This window comes from Aythya ferina, assembly GCF_964211825.1.
Source record: "Aythya ferina genome assembly, chromosome: 5".
NCBI lineage: Eukaryota > Metazoa > Chordata > Aves > Anseriformes > Anatidae > Aythya > Aythya ferina.
In genome coordinates, this window is record NC_140301.1 from 7,755,890 (window position 1) to 7,774,148 (window position 18,259).

Here is an 18,259-nt window from a genome sequence, read left to right on the forward strand (position 1 = left end):
GTAAAAGAAAGTTGCTTCCACATCAAGCCTTAAACTTCATTATTTTTGTCCTAATTATAACTACCACTGAAATATTAAAGCTGACTTTCAAATTATTTCCTCTTTTGGGAAGAGAGGGAGAGCTTACTGTATTTTAATGGAAACTGTTGGTCACACTGTTTTACTGGGGTAATCACATAAAGACGCTATAAATCTGAAGTAGCCAGTGATCTCTGCAAAACCACAGGCTGGAAATTACATTTTGCCAGTTCTGAAGCAGGTCCCTGAATGTTATTCATATAAGCAAGAAACACTAGACTGTTATATAAAAAACAGGTAAAATACTGATGATTTCTTGAAGCTAACTTGAACTCTTAATATAGGAAAAAAAAATAGACCATTTGGAAAAAAGTTTGCTGTCCACTGATCTTTTTGCTTGCTGACTTTGACAAACAATGGCTACAAAAACTGTGGACAGAAAGATGCTCAACCATCAGCACGGCACCTTCATCATTAAAAGTCCTGTAAACCGTAACAACAGCATTGTTCCTAGTCAATCCTAGTTCTGGAAAAATTAAAGTGAGGGACAGCAATTCAACCGAATGACACATAGGCGACAATTCAATATCTTGTTCAAAGCTCCTCTTCTGAACAAGTTTGCTTTCTTAAATTGTAGTCTGTTTGCCTCTGTTGATTTTGTTTTTGTTTTTAAAGTGTGTCAAAACACTCTCTGAGCTTCATGCAGCATATCTTGGGAAATACCTTCCACGATGAATTGCCACAACAAATAGACATTTGCTTATGTGGCATTGTTGTCATAGATCTGTATCTATCATGTATTTTCTAGTTTGCAGCATTCAGCACATTAATGCCCAATCAAAGCTGACGTCAGCACACAGATAGTTGTGATGTATGGCATACTGACATAAACACACAAATCATGTTGCCCCATCTGGGCTTGAAAATTTAACAGAGCTCCAGATCTTCCTCCAGCCCCATACAAATCTACCTCCTGCTTCTGGCATAAACTTGGCAGCTCTGGAGATGAGCCAGGACATGGTTAGGAGGGAAGCCAGGAATGGGGGGATTCAGGGAAAGAGTTTGTTGGCAGCTAGAAGAGGTATTGTTTTAAATAACATTAAAAATAAATTAAAAAAAGAAAAAGAAAATCCGCCACCACCACCACCAAAACACAACCAACCTAATCCTGGAAAGTTTTCAGTCTTGGTAGACATACAGCAGTTTTTCTGTATTAGTTAGTTCAGCCAAAATATAATTATTCTAACAACATGGTAGCAACCCTGTTGTGCAGGCTGGGCTGAGCATTCATTCTATATCTTACTTAGTGCTCACTGCTTTAGACAGAAATTTTCTTTTAAGCTCAAACTTTTAATATCTGAGCTCAAAGTGCGCTTTCAAAACACTGTTGGAAGGAAATCCATCTAGCTGCTTGGATATGTGAATGGGAACCATACATACCTCTTTAACCAGCTTTTAGAGAAAAGCAATTGTGGAAAAAGATTGCTTTGTTCTACTTATTTGCAGGATCTACAGAGCTTTAAGTAATTGTTTATGGATGTTTAAAAATACTTATTTACCAATAAACCAGTCTAAAATGTGTTATCTTCTGTGTCTGAGTGTAAATCACTGTATTCTACCAACACAAACACACAGAGAGCACGTTTGCGCAAACACACATACTGAAATTAATACTGTCTATTGCTTCTGGTTCGAGTTCTTAATGAATATCAGTATTATCATTACCACTATTTATCAAATCAACTTTGTTTCAGCTGGATTCCATATTAGAAAAAAAAAAAATCTCGTTGCTTTGTCTGCTTCAATCTAACTTCTAGATCTCCACTCATTTGCTGTCAAAATTCTTCTAAAACCCAGAGATATGTCAGTCCATTTTTATTCTGTCAAATTCTAAAGAAATTTAAAAATCATAAAATTTATGTAATAGGAATATTTAAATTCTCAGTCCTTGTGCTACATTGAGTAGGCAGAAGTCTAAGAATAGAAAATTTTCTTAGAAGCAGCTCAATATTTCTACATAGTAAATACAAACAACCTCAAAATTTAAAAGAAAAACAAGATACTCATTACAGATCTACAATGAAATGCAACTAGCACCTGTTAAGCTTTTGAGTCACACAGATTTCATAAATTTCTATTATCATCAATACATTAATAAACAGACTTTTAATATTAAATTATGTATTGAATTTAAAATTAGGTATTTTAAGATTGCCTTTTCTCAAACAGACATTAGGCCTATATTTTGGTAGTGAGGCTGTATTTAATTCTGTACCTTAACCTTCTGGTAAACATTCTGATAAGGTAGTCCCACCACTGAATTTCTTTAAAAATGTTTAATTAAAAAATTTAATCCTAAAATTTGTTTCTTTATGTGAAAAACAAACAAACATACAACTAACTGCTAGTACTGGGACCAAAAAAAAGCACATTTGGATATATTCATTGCATACATTGCATACATTCCATATGACAGCACAGACTTCAGTGATGAATTCAGATACTCCACTCCTAGCGTAGATAAACCTGTCACTGTCGTTCCCAACAGGTGAGTCCAGTAACCCTGACGTTTCATTGAAGGGTCTCAATAAAAAGCACCAAGTGAGCAAGTTTATACAAAGTGATGCCAACCTTGTGAACTTAAGGCAAATTTTGGTATACCATTTTTCAGAACAAACTCAAAAAATTGATTGTGACTTTTTTGCCTCTTTTAACTCTGTCATAACACTGAAGTAAGCTTAGTGTGGTAACATATGCAGCCACACTGGAATATAACAAAACACTGGCTGCATATTCAATAGATGAAATAACTCTTGATGTTTACCAAGAGATTAGCATACAATATGGTGGCAATGACTTCACAATATACAAATATTTACCATTAGTCATTGCTATGTAATCTCCAAAGGATTTTAAATTGAAAAGATAAATTATTAATATTAAAAGACATGGCTTATATAGTTATCACCATTTGTTATTAATTACTACTACTAAAATCACAGAACTACCCATTCATTTTGTCTTGGTAAAAGAAGTCAGGTATTAGGCCATTGCACTAGTTTTACAGAGATACAGTTTGTGTGCTCCTTAATTATTCAAAAATTCTGAAAGTAAAAAATTAATAAATGTTCTACCAAAAACTAGTATCAGAAATTAACAAAGCCTGTAAAGTTTAAAATTCTAATACCCATCCTAACTCCAAGCTGATTAGCAGCACCATTTTCAGTGCTTGCACACACTAAACCTCCTAACTGAACTTTGAATTTAGGCTGTAAAATCAATGTTTGTTCAGACCACTGAGTACAAGATGAGCAACGGTAGTTACATTAAAGAATTTTTGGTATGTAGAAAACTGTATCAATATCACAAGAAAACTGAATGCAGGTGTGATGTCTTTGCTAGAAGATGGATAACGCAGAAATATTCTTCAAGGATTTTCTGCAACCTTCTAACACTTTCAGTGATGAGAAGTACACATGTAAGGATTCTAACAGAATCTCCTTTTACCTTTGAGGAACCTTACTGACTGTAACAGAACTTATTTATACATATCTGTTCACAATGGATGAAATCAGAGAAGCATTGATTTTTATTTGTTTATATGTACACTACATTAATTTAGCTAATTTCAAGCACTGAATAATTATCTTTTAATAATCTTACACAAGTTACAGAAGCAAAGAAAGGACATGTAGCAAAGACACGAGTAGGTAATTAGACACAACATACTCACCCAAATGAGAAGGGAGTGACAAAGCATCTGTTGGCCAATATGTTACATGATGCATTCATTCCAGATTTTGGTTGTTCTTTTAAAGTTGCTTTTAATAATGTTTGTATTGATAGTCTTTATAAACTCAGAGTCTTTCAACCGTGAAACTAGTTAGAACGAGCATTTTTGAATCTTGAAAACTGAAAACATTTGAGCCATGGTTACCTCCTCTCACACCTGCAACAGTGCCACTTCTATGGGAACTTTGCAATGATTATCATCAAGCATACCTGATGAAGGTGGATGACACAGTGCCCAGTTAAAAAAAAAAATCTGCATAAATTTTCAAGAAAAATTATTTAGTTTTGATTTCTTGACTAATATCACACAGTAAAAACTATCTTTCAATCTTCACTGAAGATGGATGACCTGGACTTGTTAATTATTCTAGCTAAAAAGGAAATAAATGTCAGAAAACCTTGGCACCCCAAATAAAATGTATGTTTGCTTTGCCATTAGAGCGAAGACCTGAATGAAAGCTTCTTTACAAGGATGTCAAGGGCCAACAGGGAAATGAGTGATGACATAGCACAGATGAAGTGAGCAAGTCAGTAAGAGTTGCTGTTGAGGTGTACAGAATGAAAGGTGAGAAAAAAGCCTACACAGTTTAAATAAAATTATCCAGCTGATGATCTCCAAGTGCTTCACAAAACACCAGCAAGTGTTGCATTCCTCATTTACAAGTAATGAACCAAGCACAAAGATGCCACCTGACTTGTCCAGAATCACAAGCCAGTCAACAGAAGACTGGGGATTGAACTCACTGAGTTGAACTGCTGAAGCCCTGACTACCCCTAGCTTTTTGAGGCTTGGTTTAGAGGGCTGTAACTAAGGCTTTGGAGTGCATGAAAATATTTAGGGGCATGGCAAAGATGACATAGGAGTCAAAACCCAAAAAGCTGGGTGCTGAAAATCTACCTATTATCTGATAGAAAGAGGTGGCAGAGGTGTGGGGTGTTACTGGGTGATGCTTTCTGAGCTGAATCCCTGCTCAGTGCTTTTCTCTCCTGACTCCTGTTTCCTCAGCATTCATGAACTGAAAGCACAGGCTGCAGGTGCCCACAAATGGTTCTGGGGAGCAGGGCTCTTGCTCGAGTCCTACAAAGTGAACCAAATGAACCAAATGAACCAATAAACCCAATTGAGTACCCCTGCTTTCTTCTCCAGTAAAGGATGAGGAGTTGGGAAGAAATTTGTGCATGACTTGAGCCCAGCACTTCCCTAGAACACTATTTGGTCCTTATTAATGAGTTTGTCTCATTGGTATAAAACCACATACATGGAAAACTGTATGTTATAATTGAACAAAATGAAATGACCATTTCAAAAACGAAATGACCATTTGAACCGATTTGTTTACAAAATTAAACATTTAAAAATATTCAATGTGATCAGTTGGTCATAATGTGGTAGATACAGATGCAAAACTAGACAGAGAGAATGAGAGTCACATCATCAAATCTTGAGAGCCATAACAAAACCACTGAGATGAACGTATTTGAGACTAACTGGCTTAACTAAAATTGTAAGACTCCACTGGGAATTATTCATGATAAAATAAAAGGTTTAGAAGTGCTTGCTTTTGTCATTTTGCCTGAAAAAAAATATAAATCAGTGCACTTTGCTTCCCAATTCAGGCTAACTATTGCTGCGACTTAAAATTCCTTAAACAGTCAATTGCCTCTTACGCACAGGTGACCAAAAGGATCCTCCACTGTTATTTCAACTAATTGTACACAAACATCAACAGGAACATCTAGCTTACATTTCTAATCAAGTGCAAGGTTCTGAAATATAAAATCATTTAAAAAACGAATCCCTTATTCAGTATGAAATTATAGGCTGTCATCAGGAGCAGGCTGGCAAAGCTAGATCCAGATGGGAAACTGGCTGGGCAATAAGAAGAGGTAGGGTGGAAATGATGGGTAGGCTGGAAATGATGGGAACCTAAGGAAAGACCTGACTGCTCCCTCTGCTGGCAAGGCCCTCACCTGCTTTAATTTTTAACTAATGAGTAGTCATTTCTTTAATTATTTAGGATCTAGCCAATAAATAATGCAGAATGTTCCTTCCTCAGTCTGTTGCTCTGTGTTTGCACAATTTTGAACTTATGGTGCCCTATTTCACTAGAATAATTTGTCATAGAATTAAGGCTCAGGTGGATATCTAACAGCAGACCTAACTGGTTTTATATTTTAGCCATTCACAAAATGAATGGCGAAACTAAACTCTTTAACCTTCAAAATATTCTATTTTACAACGTATATATATCATACATAAATTAAATATAATGTATAATTTTCCATGTATTTCATAATATTACGACAAATTGCTCATCAAATCAGACTACAACAAGAACCCTTTTTTTGTAGAAATAAAATAACATAAAATGAAACACACAAAATTGCACATCAAACCAAAAAAAATGTTGTTCTTCCATCAGTAAAATTCATGGCCTGGGAATTAAGAGATAACGTTTATATTAAAACTTAATTCAAGTATGAAGATGAGTCATTCATTACTTGATTTGTGATATAAATTAATAGCTGCAGTAAGAACATTTAGAAAAAATCTGTTCTAGGATTTTGGCCTACAACCAGAAGCTCCCAGAACAGGAGGGATCAGCTTTTTTTGCCCACTGTTCTCATCTGAATCCTGGCTGAAAAGCTACTCCAGCTCCCAGCTTTCCAGAAGGCTCCATCCCAGGAATCCTCGCCTGCCATTTGGTTTGCTGATTTTAATCTCACAGGACTTTCTTACAGTGGCTCCACTATGCTGAACTGGCACTTGCTCCTAGAAGTGAGTTATTATTAAACTTGTAGGTCAATTGTGGCACTAACAACTCTTTGGAAGCTTTCAGCCACGGTGTACAATTTGCTGGTCTAATTAAATATTAATTCTAAGTGTTACATTCTGTGGCTAAGAGCTTTTATTTTCCATCATCAGTCTGGAAGAGAAAGAGGTTACAAGGCTAATTTAATCTATTTTTCCCCCCCCACTAGCATTAAAGCTTAACTACACAGGCACAAAAACATCATTAAAGATGCAGTATTCCTTTTTATTATGATTATATTGTAATTAATAGAGCAGTTCTAAACAACAAAAAAGTGGTTAGATTCTGAAATTTCAGGGTTTTTAAACACCACCAAAAGTTCATATATAAATGTTTCTAAGCAAACGCTGCACAGAAATTCAACGTTCACTTATTTGAAAACCATTTAATATAGAAAACACTTATGCAAGAATTTAAATGTGAAATAGCGTACCATAAAATTATTGTTCTTGGCGCTGAAATACAAAAGATAAAACCCCATTTTAGTGCAACTTTCACAGGGATTTTTTTTTCCAAAAACTTGTCGTTCTACTTATGTGAAAAAAAAAACTAGTGTTACTTCAGCAAAACAATGCTACCTTCACTTTCCAACAGAGTTTCTTGCTTTAAGCAGATAACTACTTTGTCCTGCATTATTTAAAGTCACCCTTCTAATCTTTACTTATCACTGTCCAAATGGGCTCAATACATGAGCCTCTTCCCTTCTGCTTCCATAACAGTTGTGTCCATGTCTGGACACTGGGCATTATATTAACTACTTAGTCCAGTAGCCAAAAGATTCCATATGCTTGAACAGATGACTATCTCCATACTGTGATGGGATAGTTAACTGTTTAGATCTGTCTAATCTTGCAGTTGAAGGATTTAGTTCTAAATCTTACCTCATTTTTTAAAGTTTTCGTAAGTGTATTCTCAGATTACATAAATAAGATGTAAAATAAGACATTGCAATCTTGCATATAACTCATTAGCTTTTAAAGTTTAACATACTCATTTTGGAAGAATGATTTATTTTGATGAAAATACTGTGTTGATGATGACAGTGATAAGATTATGCATATTATGCCTTCCAAAAAAGTAAAATTAATTGAAATGAGAGCAAAATTAGTCATGCAATTTTAATGCATGCACCTATCTATCATAATATGGATAAGTAAACTAGAAGACAAATGCTGCTAAAAATGTTTCAGATGAGCATTGTATTTGTTTTTGAAATGTGCAGTTGTTACCAAATCTGAAGGGGCAGAGCCAGAATACAGCCTGTTGGCTACCACAAACTTATTTTATGAAATAACAAAATATTTCTATTTCTTCTGCAATTGATTAGCATAATGCTATCAACAATAATAGAAACTGAAAACAAAATAATTTACTGTCATACAACATATATTTTAAAGTGTTTAATACTTCTCTGAGCTTGCTACTAGATTATAATTTTAAGATGCTTTTATGAATGTCTAGAATGTTCAAAACAGAATATTCACACCTGAAAACTATGTAGATAAGAATGCCTGTCATAAACTCACGACTCTCAATATTTCTTTGTATGAATATCAAACTCTATTTCTCACACAGAATTGCACATGCCACATTTAAAATCTAGTAAAGCACAGTATAGTAAAATACAATGAGCATTTCATCTCCATAGATTCTATTTAGCACAGGATTTTGAAAGCTTACTTAAATATGATACAGAAAGTACATGACATTTATTCTTGATACAAGTTTGTGTTTAACGGCTACATCATGAAATACGTTTGAAGGTTATTCAGCATTTTACACTTGTGAACTCTCAGAAGTTAAGAGTTTTAAGGCATGCAATTGCTCTCGGTTCTTGTCATAGGAATAACTGATAAATTCACAAGCTATTGGGAGTCATGTCTCATAATCCTGTATTTGCAATGGATTCTAAAGCATGCTATTGCTTGACTTCGAGTTTAGCTGCTAGATTGGTACGTGTGAACACAAAAGGCTATGACGTGAAAAGGTTTGTTTCTGAATTTTTCTACACTGAAACATACAGTAATTTATGCACTTCAGTTGATTCAAAGCACCAAAACATTAATATTGCAGGAAATTAATTTTTTAACATACGGGATGAAATAATGAAAATACCTTGCTAAACAGAATTTCAGACTCTGAGGACAGGTTCTGTAACACGACTTATTCATACTGACTTTTCATTAGTCAATTAATTTCCCTTGGTACATGCTGACTAATATAGTGGTTAGTCCTTACCAGTAAGATAGCCTCATCTTCAAAATAAAGGAAGGCTTCAATTAAAGTGCTACACTTCTTCCAATGAAAACAATACTCTACTTTAAAAAAATTCACATCCACAAATTTGCCTGGTTACTTAAGTGATACAAAGTTGGGAACAAGCAGAACAGAATTATGAACATTATTTACTATTTTGGATTTAAAAAATACATACACCTATGAAAAATTATTTCTAGCAATTAAAGAAAAAGAAGAAAAACAATAGGAAAATATTTTACATACTAACTCAAGACTTTTACAAGTAATAAAGAGTGATATTAAAGTCATTTAAGTTACATTCTGTAGCAAGAAAAGTTATTTTTTTTAACACTAGGTACCAAAAAGCCCAGATTTTCAAAATACAGAAAGAAGAGCTCGTTCTCATTTCAATAATATTCCTTAATTTGGGAAGTGTAACAATAAATCAAATCCCTCTTCAATCTGCCCTCCCTGATCATTTTTTTTTTTTGCCAGATTTTAAAAATGTAGGTAATTTTCCCTTTTCAAATGCACCATCTTATTTCAGAGGCACAATTCATTTTCAAGAAGCAGTAGAAAGCCTTGAAAAATAACCTTCCATCAACTGTTTTAATCACATTCATAAGTATCTCAATATTTATTACCTGACAGACAATGTAAGATAAGAGTATGTTCAATCAGAAGAAAATATCAATCAAGTAAAACTTGTCACACATCATCTGAATAAAATTTATAATTTGATAAGTTTTTAGTGTCATTTTCTTGAAATCTGTTTCCAGAATAATGTATTCCTGGTTTTGTGGTTGAGAAAAGAGAATTTTTGTTTTTCTTCATACACTGCTATAGAAGTTTCATCAATAAAACACAAAGAATCTGCTTTCTTCAGTGAACCACAGTTTCTTTAAATTATTCAAAAAAATCTCTACACAACCAGATTCTTTGTAAATTTTTTTTTTTTTTTTACCAAAAAATATCCCCTTACAGAAGACTGTGAAGACATTCAGTGTCCCATTAAACTGGTTGAATAAGCATCATATTCTGCTGAACGCAATTCAAAGTTATGAAATTCAAAACAATGAATAGCTAGAATAATAAAAGAGCCACACTGGTGGAAGTGTGCCACAGAGGGAAAATCATCACAAATAGAATCACTGTAGGGAAAAGTGAACTAACAATAATAGCATTATTGTATTTCAATACTGTAACAAAGTGAAATATGATTTAAAAAAATGCGCCTGTTTAAAAACGGATTAAGGCGGCACCATGAGAAAACATACAAAAAACAATCAGAATACCAAAAAGATAAATAGGGAGCTTCACCTCATTGTCTTATCATCCATGAACAAAGATATCATTTATGAAATGTAAAGGCAAAATTAAACTTTCCAAAATAAAGAAACAACACAGATTTAATTTGTGGAACTCCCTGTCACAGTAAAATGTGACAAGTATTTGGCAAAATATGTAAAATAAACCAACCATAAACTACTTATATATAAAGGTAATTAATACAAAACGTAATTCAGACTACAGATTAACTAGTCTGGGTTGGAAAGGCATTGTCCCTGTTGAAAATCTGTGCTATCAATTTTATTAGAGTTTTGAGGTTTTTTGGGTTTATGTTGAGTTTTATTTCTTCTTCACCAGACTAACTAGAAGTGGTGGCTGTCGTAGACAAGATATGGCATGAGTTACAACTAAAAATCTATTTTTTTTTTCAAGACAAAGCAGGTAAAAGTGCAACCATTTTTCTGTATAGGTTATGCAGACATAAAAACTTGACAAAAGTTTTGATTTTGAAATCTTACATTTACTTTCATGGACATTGTTCATGTGAAGATTTTACTTGCAGACCTGCTAATTAATACAGTTGGGAAGCACAAGATAACACAGCAGATACAGAAATAACTGTTAGTGGAATAAATGGGGAATTTACTACACCTTCAGAAAAATACTACGTATTTTCTATGCCTCCAGTGTACTAAGATTCAACAGAGAAAGCATATGCTAGAACTTACTCTGATCAAATTAAATACATATACAGAAATGCACTTGAAAAAAAAAGAAAAAAAACAACCCCTCTCTTATTCTCTTGAAAAGAAAAGATATATTCTTTACTTTTTTAATCCAGTAAGAAACCTCAGCAACAGAATGGTGAGTAGCTGGGTTGTGAGAATGTGAGCAGCTGCTGTTATTATAACGAAAGGTCTGTCTACGGCTTGAGCCTGAGAGACCACATGTTCGGCTGTCCTCTCATCTTGCCATCCTCACCAATTAACTATTAACATGGAGGGCTGTACACATGCTCTCAGGGGCTCTTTAACAGGCTTCTTGGAGAGTGGAACAACTACACAGCAGGGCTCTGGGAACTGAGTAATGTGGGGTATAAGGAACCCTCAGCAGCTTTGCTCCTCCTAATGACAGTTTTCTCCACAGTTTAGCGCTTAAAGAAGGATGCATGAAGTATAACAATTTAAAAAATATATGGAATGCTCTCATTTGCTTAATGCTGCTAAGCAAAGATTCTGGAAACGAGATTTCTTTTTTCTTTTTCAACCCCCCTTTAAAATATTCTAGCACTTATTGTAAAGCAATGCTGTCAAAAATCAAAATTAAAATTAATTTTTAAATGAGATATAATATTACAAGAACTCCAAATCAATTCATTTATACAGAACTGATAAACATAAAAACAAAAACAGCTTCATAGATAAGTCTGCAACAAACAAAAGATTTAATCCTTCAATTTGTATCTCAGAAAAACTTGCTCCACAGACACTTCCGGACTTCTCTAAAATATGTTCCTATTTGTCAATGACAACATATTCAGTAGAGTACAATGAAATAGGTTCTGTGTCCCAACTACAGACAGGTAATCAACCTTTCTGAAGACATATTGTCATCTAATATATGATGGAGTTTTGCACCGCAGGAGAAATGTTAGTACATTTTAAATCCCAACTGCAAAACAAGGAAATCAGGTTTCTCCCCCTATTTTAGAAGCAGTAAGTGCTTCAGGTAGCTAAATAAGTAACACTGGCAGGTATTCAAACACCTTTACAAAATGCAATACTTACGTGAGAATGATGTACTTTTCTAATACAAGAGTTAATCTAATGACGAAAAACTTTCATCTACTATTAAAATATTTTGTGTAATATAAGGTTTTATCCAATACTTTTTTTATTATAACCAAATATATACCTAAAATTATAGCTTTCCTGTTTATTGTGAATAATAATTTTGCCTTTTTTTTCAGTTACATCATCATTTGCAGAAAGAAAGGAGCGTCCATACTTTCCCTGTTGCTAAAAAAAAGTTTACTTCCAGAATATAAACTTATATCTCTATATGCTCTCAGTAAAGCTTTTGTGAGAAGCTTCTGATTTTGCAGTTGGGAAAATTACTCTGATCCCATAACTGATTTGTTCGTGTTCTCAATAGAATACCGTATTAGAATTAAGGGAAAAAAACGTATCTTTTAATTCCTGGGTTTAAAAACAAGATCACACATAATCATGATGAGCATGACAGATGAAGGCAGTGGACTAAAATGTCTTGTACTGAACTTTGTTCTGAAGGCACTGGAAAGGCCTGGAGGGATGTTGCCCCCCAAAAAGTAGAAACAACATTACAAGCAGAATTCTCGCTGCTCTTTTACAATTTCTGAAATTTGGACTGTTTTCAAAGAAAAAAAAAAAAAAAAAAGACTAAGACCAACAAAGGGAATAACTATATTTAAGATGGTTTTAAGCTTAGGTCTTTGTTGATTTCGCGGCATGACTGTCTCACAAAAGTATAGAAAAACTGCAATGAAGGTATCTTTTAACTTTGCCCTGTGAACAAAAAGAGTTTTCTATTTTTTCTTTGTTTGTTTTAAATTGTATTTGTTTTCTTACTATACACTTTAAATTTTTTGCTAACTGATGTAGTGTCAATGATGAAATACAGCACAGACAGCATTCTTACCTGGATAAGGTGAGAGGGCACTGTGATGATGCAGGCTGACAAAGACTTTCTGAGAAGGCCACGGAGAACATACAGAAATTTGGTCAGACTATGAATATCTTCAGGAGTATCGCTACTACAAATGTCGTCACCCCACAACAAGGAACCCATGCTCTGAATTCCTATACGCAAAATATTCTTTTGTTTTTTCTATTGAAAAGACAAACAAACAAAAAGAGACTTGTTATTTTTTAAACATTAAGAGGAAAGCATCACATACTATGTACTTTTTTTTTAAAAATACAACAATTTATAGAATTAATAGCCATAATAATTAAATAATACCATAGCTTAATCTCAGAGGGTCTTGGTAAAAATTATAATTGGAATGGCTTTTTTTTTTTTTCCCTCTCTTCCTTAATGGTTAACACACTGTGTTAGATAAGCAAATACAAATGTAAGAAAACAGGATGGAAAACCGTTAACATGCATTTTCTAAAACTAACCAGCTAGATGGAAGTGTATTCTGTCAGAAAATCCTAGAACATTATTATTTTTTCATGTTATTTCTCTCCTCCATCACTGCCTTAAAAACATACAGCAATCTTTTCTCCCAACTCCATTAAGCTGGGCTGCTGGAAGGGCCTGAGAGTCATCAAACACAACTTTTCCCTTGATTTTTGACCTACTGCACACTTCTGCTGTAGTTAGCTACTGGGTACTAGAATTTCATAGAATGGCTTGTGTTGCACATGACCTTAAAGATCATCCAGTTTCAACGCCCCTGCCAGGGGCAGGGATGCCACCCATTAAATCAGGTTGTCCGGGGCTTCATCTGACCTGGTCCTGAACATCTCCAGGGATAGGGCCTCCACAGTTTCTTTGGGCTTCGGTGCCTCACCGCCCTCTGACTGAATAATTTTCTCACAAAATCTAATCTTAATACACCCTCTTTTAGTTTAAAACCAATCACTATTTTCCTGTCATTCGCCTGAGCAAAAATATGCTCTCCAAATTTAAGCTATTTTGACATGTAAAATCCTAAATAGTCTTCTGTTACCTACCTAAAGACCATTTGCTGCACTGCATTACATTGTCACTACAGTGGCCAACGGAGTGATGGTTAAGATACAGCCCCATTTGTGAAGGGGCATGTTATGAAGTCAGAGTTGTAATTTGTTTATGCAAACTAAATCATTTCTTAAGATGACAAATCTCTTTTCTGCTTGTATGACGTGACCTTTCCTGGTGATCTTTGAGAAAGATGCTAGGTGCATTTGCTATCAATAGCAGAGACACAATAAGCATACTGCTGAAAGAATTCCAGTACAAGGTGATGAAAGACACATTTCTGGAGCTCAGCATTCACACTTACATAAAGGTCAGCTTTTTAAAAAAAAAAAATATATATATATATATATATAATTACTAGTTTACAGAAATAAAACCTTACAGTTATTTTTCATTACAATGATGTTCCTTGACAAACTGTAGTTATTCATCTCCCCCATCTTGAATTGCAGCTGGAATGACCAGTGACTATAAAGCACAAAGCATTGCACAGCTGTTCTGGAAATCCAAAGGTTTTGGCAAGAGAAGAGGCTACTCTTAGAAATGCTTCCTTGTCCACATTGGGTAGACAGAGCCTCAGTTGTGAAACGCAGTTAGTACCACATGGCTCTCCACTTACTCAACTCTCACAGCTCATGCAGCAAGCTGATCTGCCAATTCTCTTACACTCTTTGTGAAAGAGACACACGCTTTAGCTCTGGTGTTTTCTCCAGTCTCATTGGCTTTGCAGACTTTTCGGCTTCAGTTATGCAAAGTTAACTTTTCACCCTACCATATGAACCTTGGGACAATAGTACAGTATAACAGGATAACATTTTTATAATACGCATATTTTGCATACCTCCATTGATTTGGATTTGTAAAAAAAAAAAAATTCACCTTTTTCACATTGTTTTTGTAATGACGACTGGTTTGGCAGCAAGGATCACGATTATGAAGAATTTAAAGAAGCTACCTTAAACAAAAAAAATCAAACCTCCTCCCCCAACTTTCTTGGAAAATCACCCAATTTGATCTCCAAAGGAAGCCAAAGAAATGTTAAGGAAAAAAAGTTGCTTATGAAAGTTCTGCTGTCACACGTGAAAAAACAAAATAATTCGGAAACAAGCTATTTTGTATGATGTAAAACCATGTTCAACTTATAAAGGATTCATACTTACTGATTAGCAGCAAAAAAAAAAACCAACAACAACAACAAAAAAAAACAACACAAAATGGAGGATATTTAAAAATATATATTTAAACCCAATGCTCATATTTCTAGTCCTACTACTAATTGTACCAGGTCCCAGAGATGCTTGACCATTTTCCCAGAGGTCTACTAAACCTCTAATGGTAGCTTTCACTAATTTCCTTAATTGTGCTGAACCTGTCAGCTTGGTTGTGTCACATTCTACTCACTGTTCTCCAGATACCTCTTCAAATACAGGTAGTAGAAACTACCTGTATTAGTAGTAGAGGAGCCAATAAAAAGGAAAGGTAACTCCAATTACTGCCATATGGATGTGAAATTAGCCAAAAATATCTGGAAGTTTTACTAATTAGGTTAAACTTCTCCTTTGAACCCAGATCCAGAAAGCAACACATTTCTAGGTCTCCAGGTGCCAAAAAAATTGGTAAGTTTATGCTTCGCAGTATGAAAAATGCAGCATTAGAGGTATCCTCTTCTGTCACTCACATGCTGTGATTAATACATCTACTTAAAGTCAGTAGTAAATCTCTTTTAGCATCTTCCTAATACATTATGGCCCTTGTAGTTTTCTCCAAACCTCACAAACGCCATTGCCAATACGACCTATCCAAAAGGGAGAGGATTATTTTGAGTAGAAGAACATACACACACAAACTTCTCAGAAGCTTGCCTTTTTATTAAATATAGGAAAGGAAACAGGTCCTGAAGTGTTCAGGATGGTTTTTACTCTATTATCCTAATATTTGGCAACTTAAAAGTACTTCTTGAGACTCAGTTAATAGAAGAGGAGCTGTAGTAAGAGCGGTGAATTTCCCATGGATTTGGGAGATAAAAAGTTCCATGGCATGTTCTGGACCATAACTACATTCAACTCTAGACATACTTCAAGAGGTGTGTATTATATACCACTTCTAAATGCAAAAAAAATGTGTATATAAAGAAATGTTTTCTGATTCCAGAAAAGGAGGAATTAAAAAAAGTACTATGTATCATATGATCATATGCATTATCTTCCTTGACACAGAAACAGCTATGCAAGCGCTGATGACCGTCTATGTGGGTAAACTGGTTTGAGAAAGGATTCTTTTTCATAGTTTTAAAGCTTCAACTCAGAAACTTATATACTTCATTGGTGAAGATATACTTTTAAATTTATCTGATTTAAAGGTCTGGTTTTGCTTTATTGACTCTAATCAGATGTTTTGAAACAAAGAACAAGTAGCACACAATATCACTGTCCACAATATCTAATATATATATTTTTTTTTTGTCTGCAGAAAGAAAACCCCAAAATATTGGCTAAGTTATCTTTATTTTGTTTAAAACATACAAAAAAAAAATCAGGAACATATAAAGATGCTGTTTTCCCATTAGACCTGACTTGCAAGAAAAACAAGAATCACCAGCCTGATCTCTTCAGGAGGAGGTGATTTGGTGGCTGAAGGCTCCCAGGGTATTTGTTTGACTCGGTGAAGCTTTTTGCAGCGTGCAAGCTCTCCGGCTTGCAGAGGACCTGTCACGGTGCGGGAGGAGCAGCTCTGCGCAGGGTACGGCGGGAAGCACGGGGACATGCCTGTTGCCATGGCTACTGCAGCAAGTGGGGAGAGGTGCCTGTCAGGGACCAATTTGCTGCTCCAGACTGGCACTGTCACCAAAGGGAAGGCAAGCTCGCCCATAAATCTCAGCAGAGACTATAAACTGAGCGCAAATAAGCCAAAGAATCTAATTTTAAACCCAAGTATTCTGGGCAGGTCATGTTTCTAAAATACACTGTTATGATGGATATATACATGCAGGAATGCATCCACTCCAATATTATCCTCCCTGCAGAAACCATTTTTCAGATATTCGGCTAGGAATAGCACACAGTCTTGTATGACATTCTTTGACATTCTCCAGCATCTATACTAATTACCTCGTACTCCAGTAACATTTCTGCTGTACAACAATAATTACCTACCAATGAAGCATCAATACATATCATTTATTATTTTATTTACATCAACTTCAAGGAATCACATTTTTTTTAGCATGACAAGGAACGACAAAGATAAGGCATTGCTCAAACTGGAAAAGGCTTTTATCCTATCTTATTACACTTGGAATATTTTTGCTTACCCACAGTAAGGTTTATGGCAAGTAAAGCAATCTCTACAAGGCAAGTAAGCTGTTTGGACAGGTAAGTTTTTGATACCTAAGTAGCATTCTCATGTCTTTACCTGTATTTCAGTACTCACTACATAAAGATGCACACCATTTAATTCATTATAAAATTCACTCCAGTTACCACAACACTGGAAGTATCTGAAAGTTTGAATGTTCAGTCTCAAGAGCCTTGAGCACATTATTGCTAATTCAATGATTTGAAAAAAATGTGTAGGTGAAAAATATTTAACTTAATTTCATTATATTTGGCAATCCATTTATTATCTAATTGCACAGAGTGGGCATTTCAATAATGTTGGCTTACAGTTCTTTTTCAAATGCCCTGCATAGCTGTTAAAGAATAGTAAAAAGTCCGAATGCACATTAAAGTATGAACCACACACTATTTATCTTTCTTGTTTGCTTTAGCAATGTTTAGAAACAGCTTGACCCTTTTTAATTTTTAAAGACATTCTCATGCCACTCTTGAATACTCAGAAAACCTTCATTACAAGAAGACAAGAGTAAGAAGGTGTTCAGTACCTGGGGATGAGAGCCATCAAATCCTTCCTGGCAAATGACCCTTTGAATGGAGTGAAGCAGACTTGCATAGCCACAGTTCATATTCCTGTTGGTAAGAAGAAGTAGTTTAATAACACATTTTAATACTCACTAAAAGTTGTACTAAATCTAAACAGACGCAGCTTGCATTCTGGAAGTGTCATATAGAAAAAAAACTGTCATAGAAGCAAAAAAACAATCCTTTTTGAATAAAGCAGCCATTAAAAGCAATCGTGATCAGTTCACGTTGACCAGTTCAGCATCCAGACATCTTGCAAAAAGTAGGAGTCTTAAGAGATTAAGATAACTTAATTACCTAAGGCTCACTTACAAGTTTAATGATTTCATGTAGCAACTTAAAGTTGAAATCATTATAGCATAGTGTTAATCTTCTATAACAGACAAATAGCTACCTAATCGCTACTCTGAGTACACCTACACAGTGCCCTGGTAAACAGGGTAGACTTCCTATTACTTAAAG

The 18,259-nt window shown here is 34.7% G+C and overlaps 1 protein-coding gene across 10 annotated transcripts in view; it reads right to left on the reverse strand.

The window, feature by feature from the left end:
• The window catches only part of ELP4 (elongator acetyltransferase complex subunit 4), a 273,117-nt gene that overhangs the window by 217,301 nt on the left and 37,557 nt on the right, over positions 1-18,259 (reverse strand). For all 10 annotated transcript variants that reach the window (XM_084521280.1, XM_084521278.1, XM_084521282.1 and 7 more), the window contains 2 exons: positions 17,761-17,845; positions 12,831-13,019 (listed from right to left, as the gene is read on the reverse strand). In XM_084521280.1, coding sequence (XP_084377406.1) covers positions 12,831-13,019; positions 17,761-17,845 — 274 coding nt within the window. The remainder of the gene's footprint in view (positions 1-12,830; positions 13,020-17,760; positions 17,846-18,259) is intronic.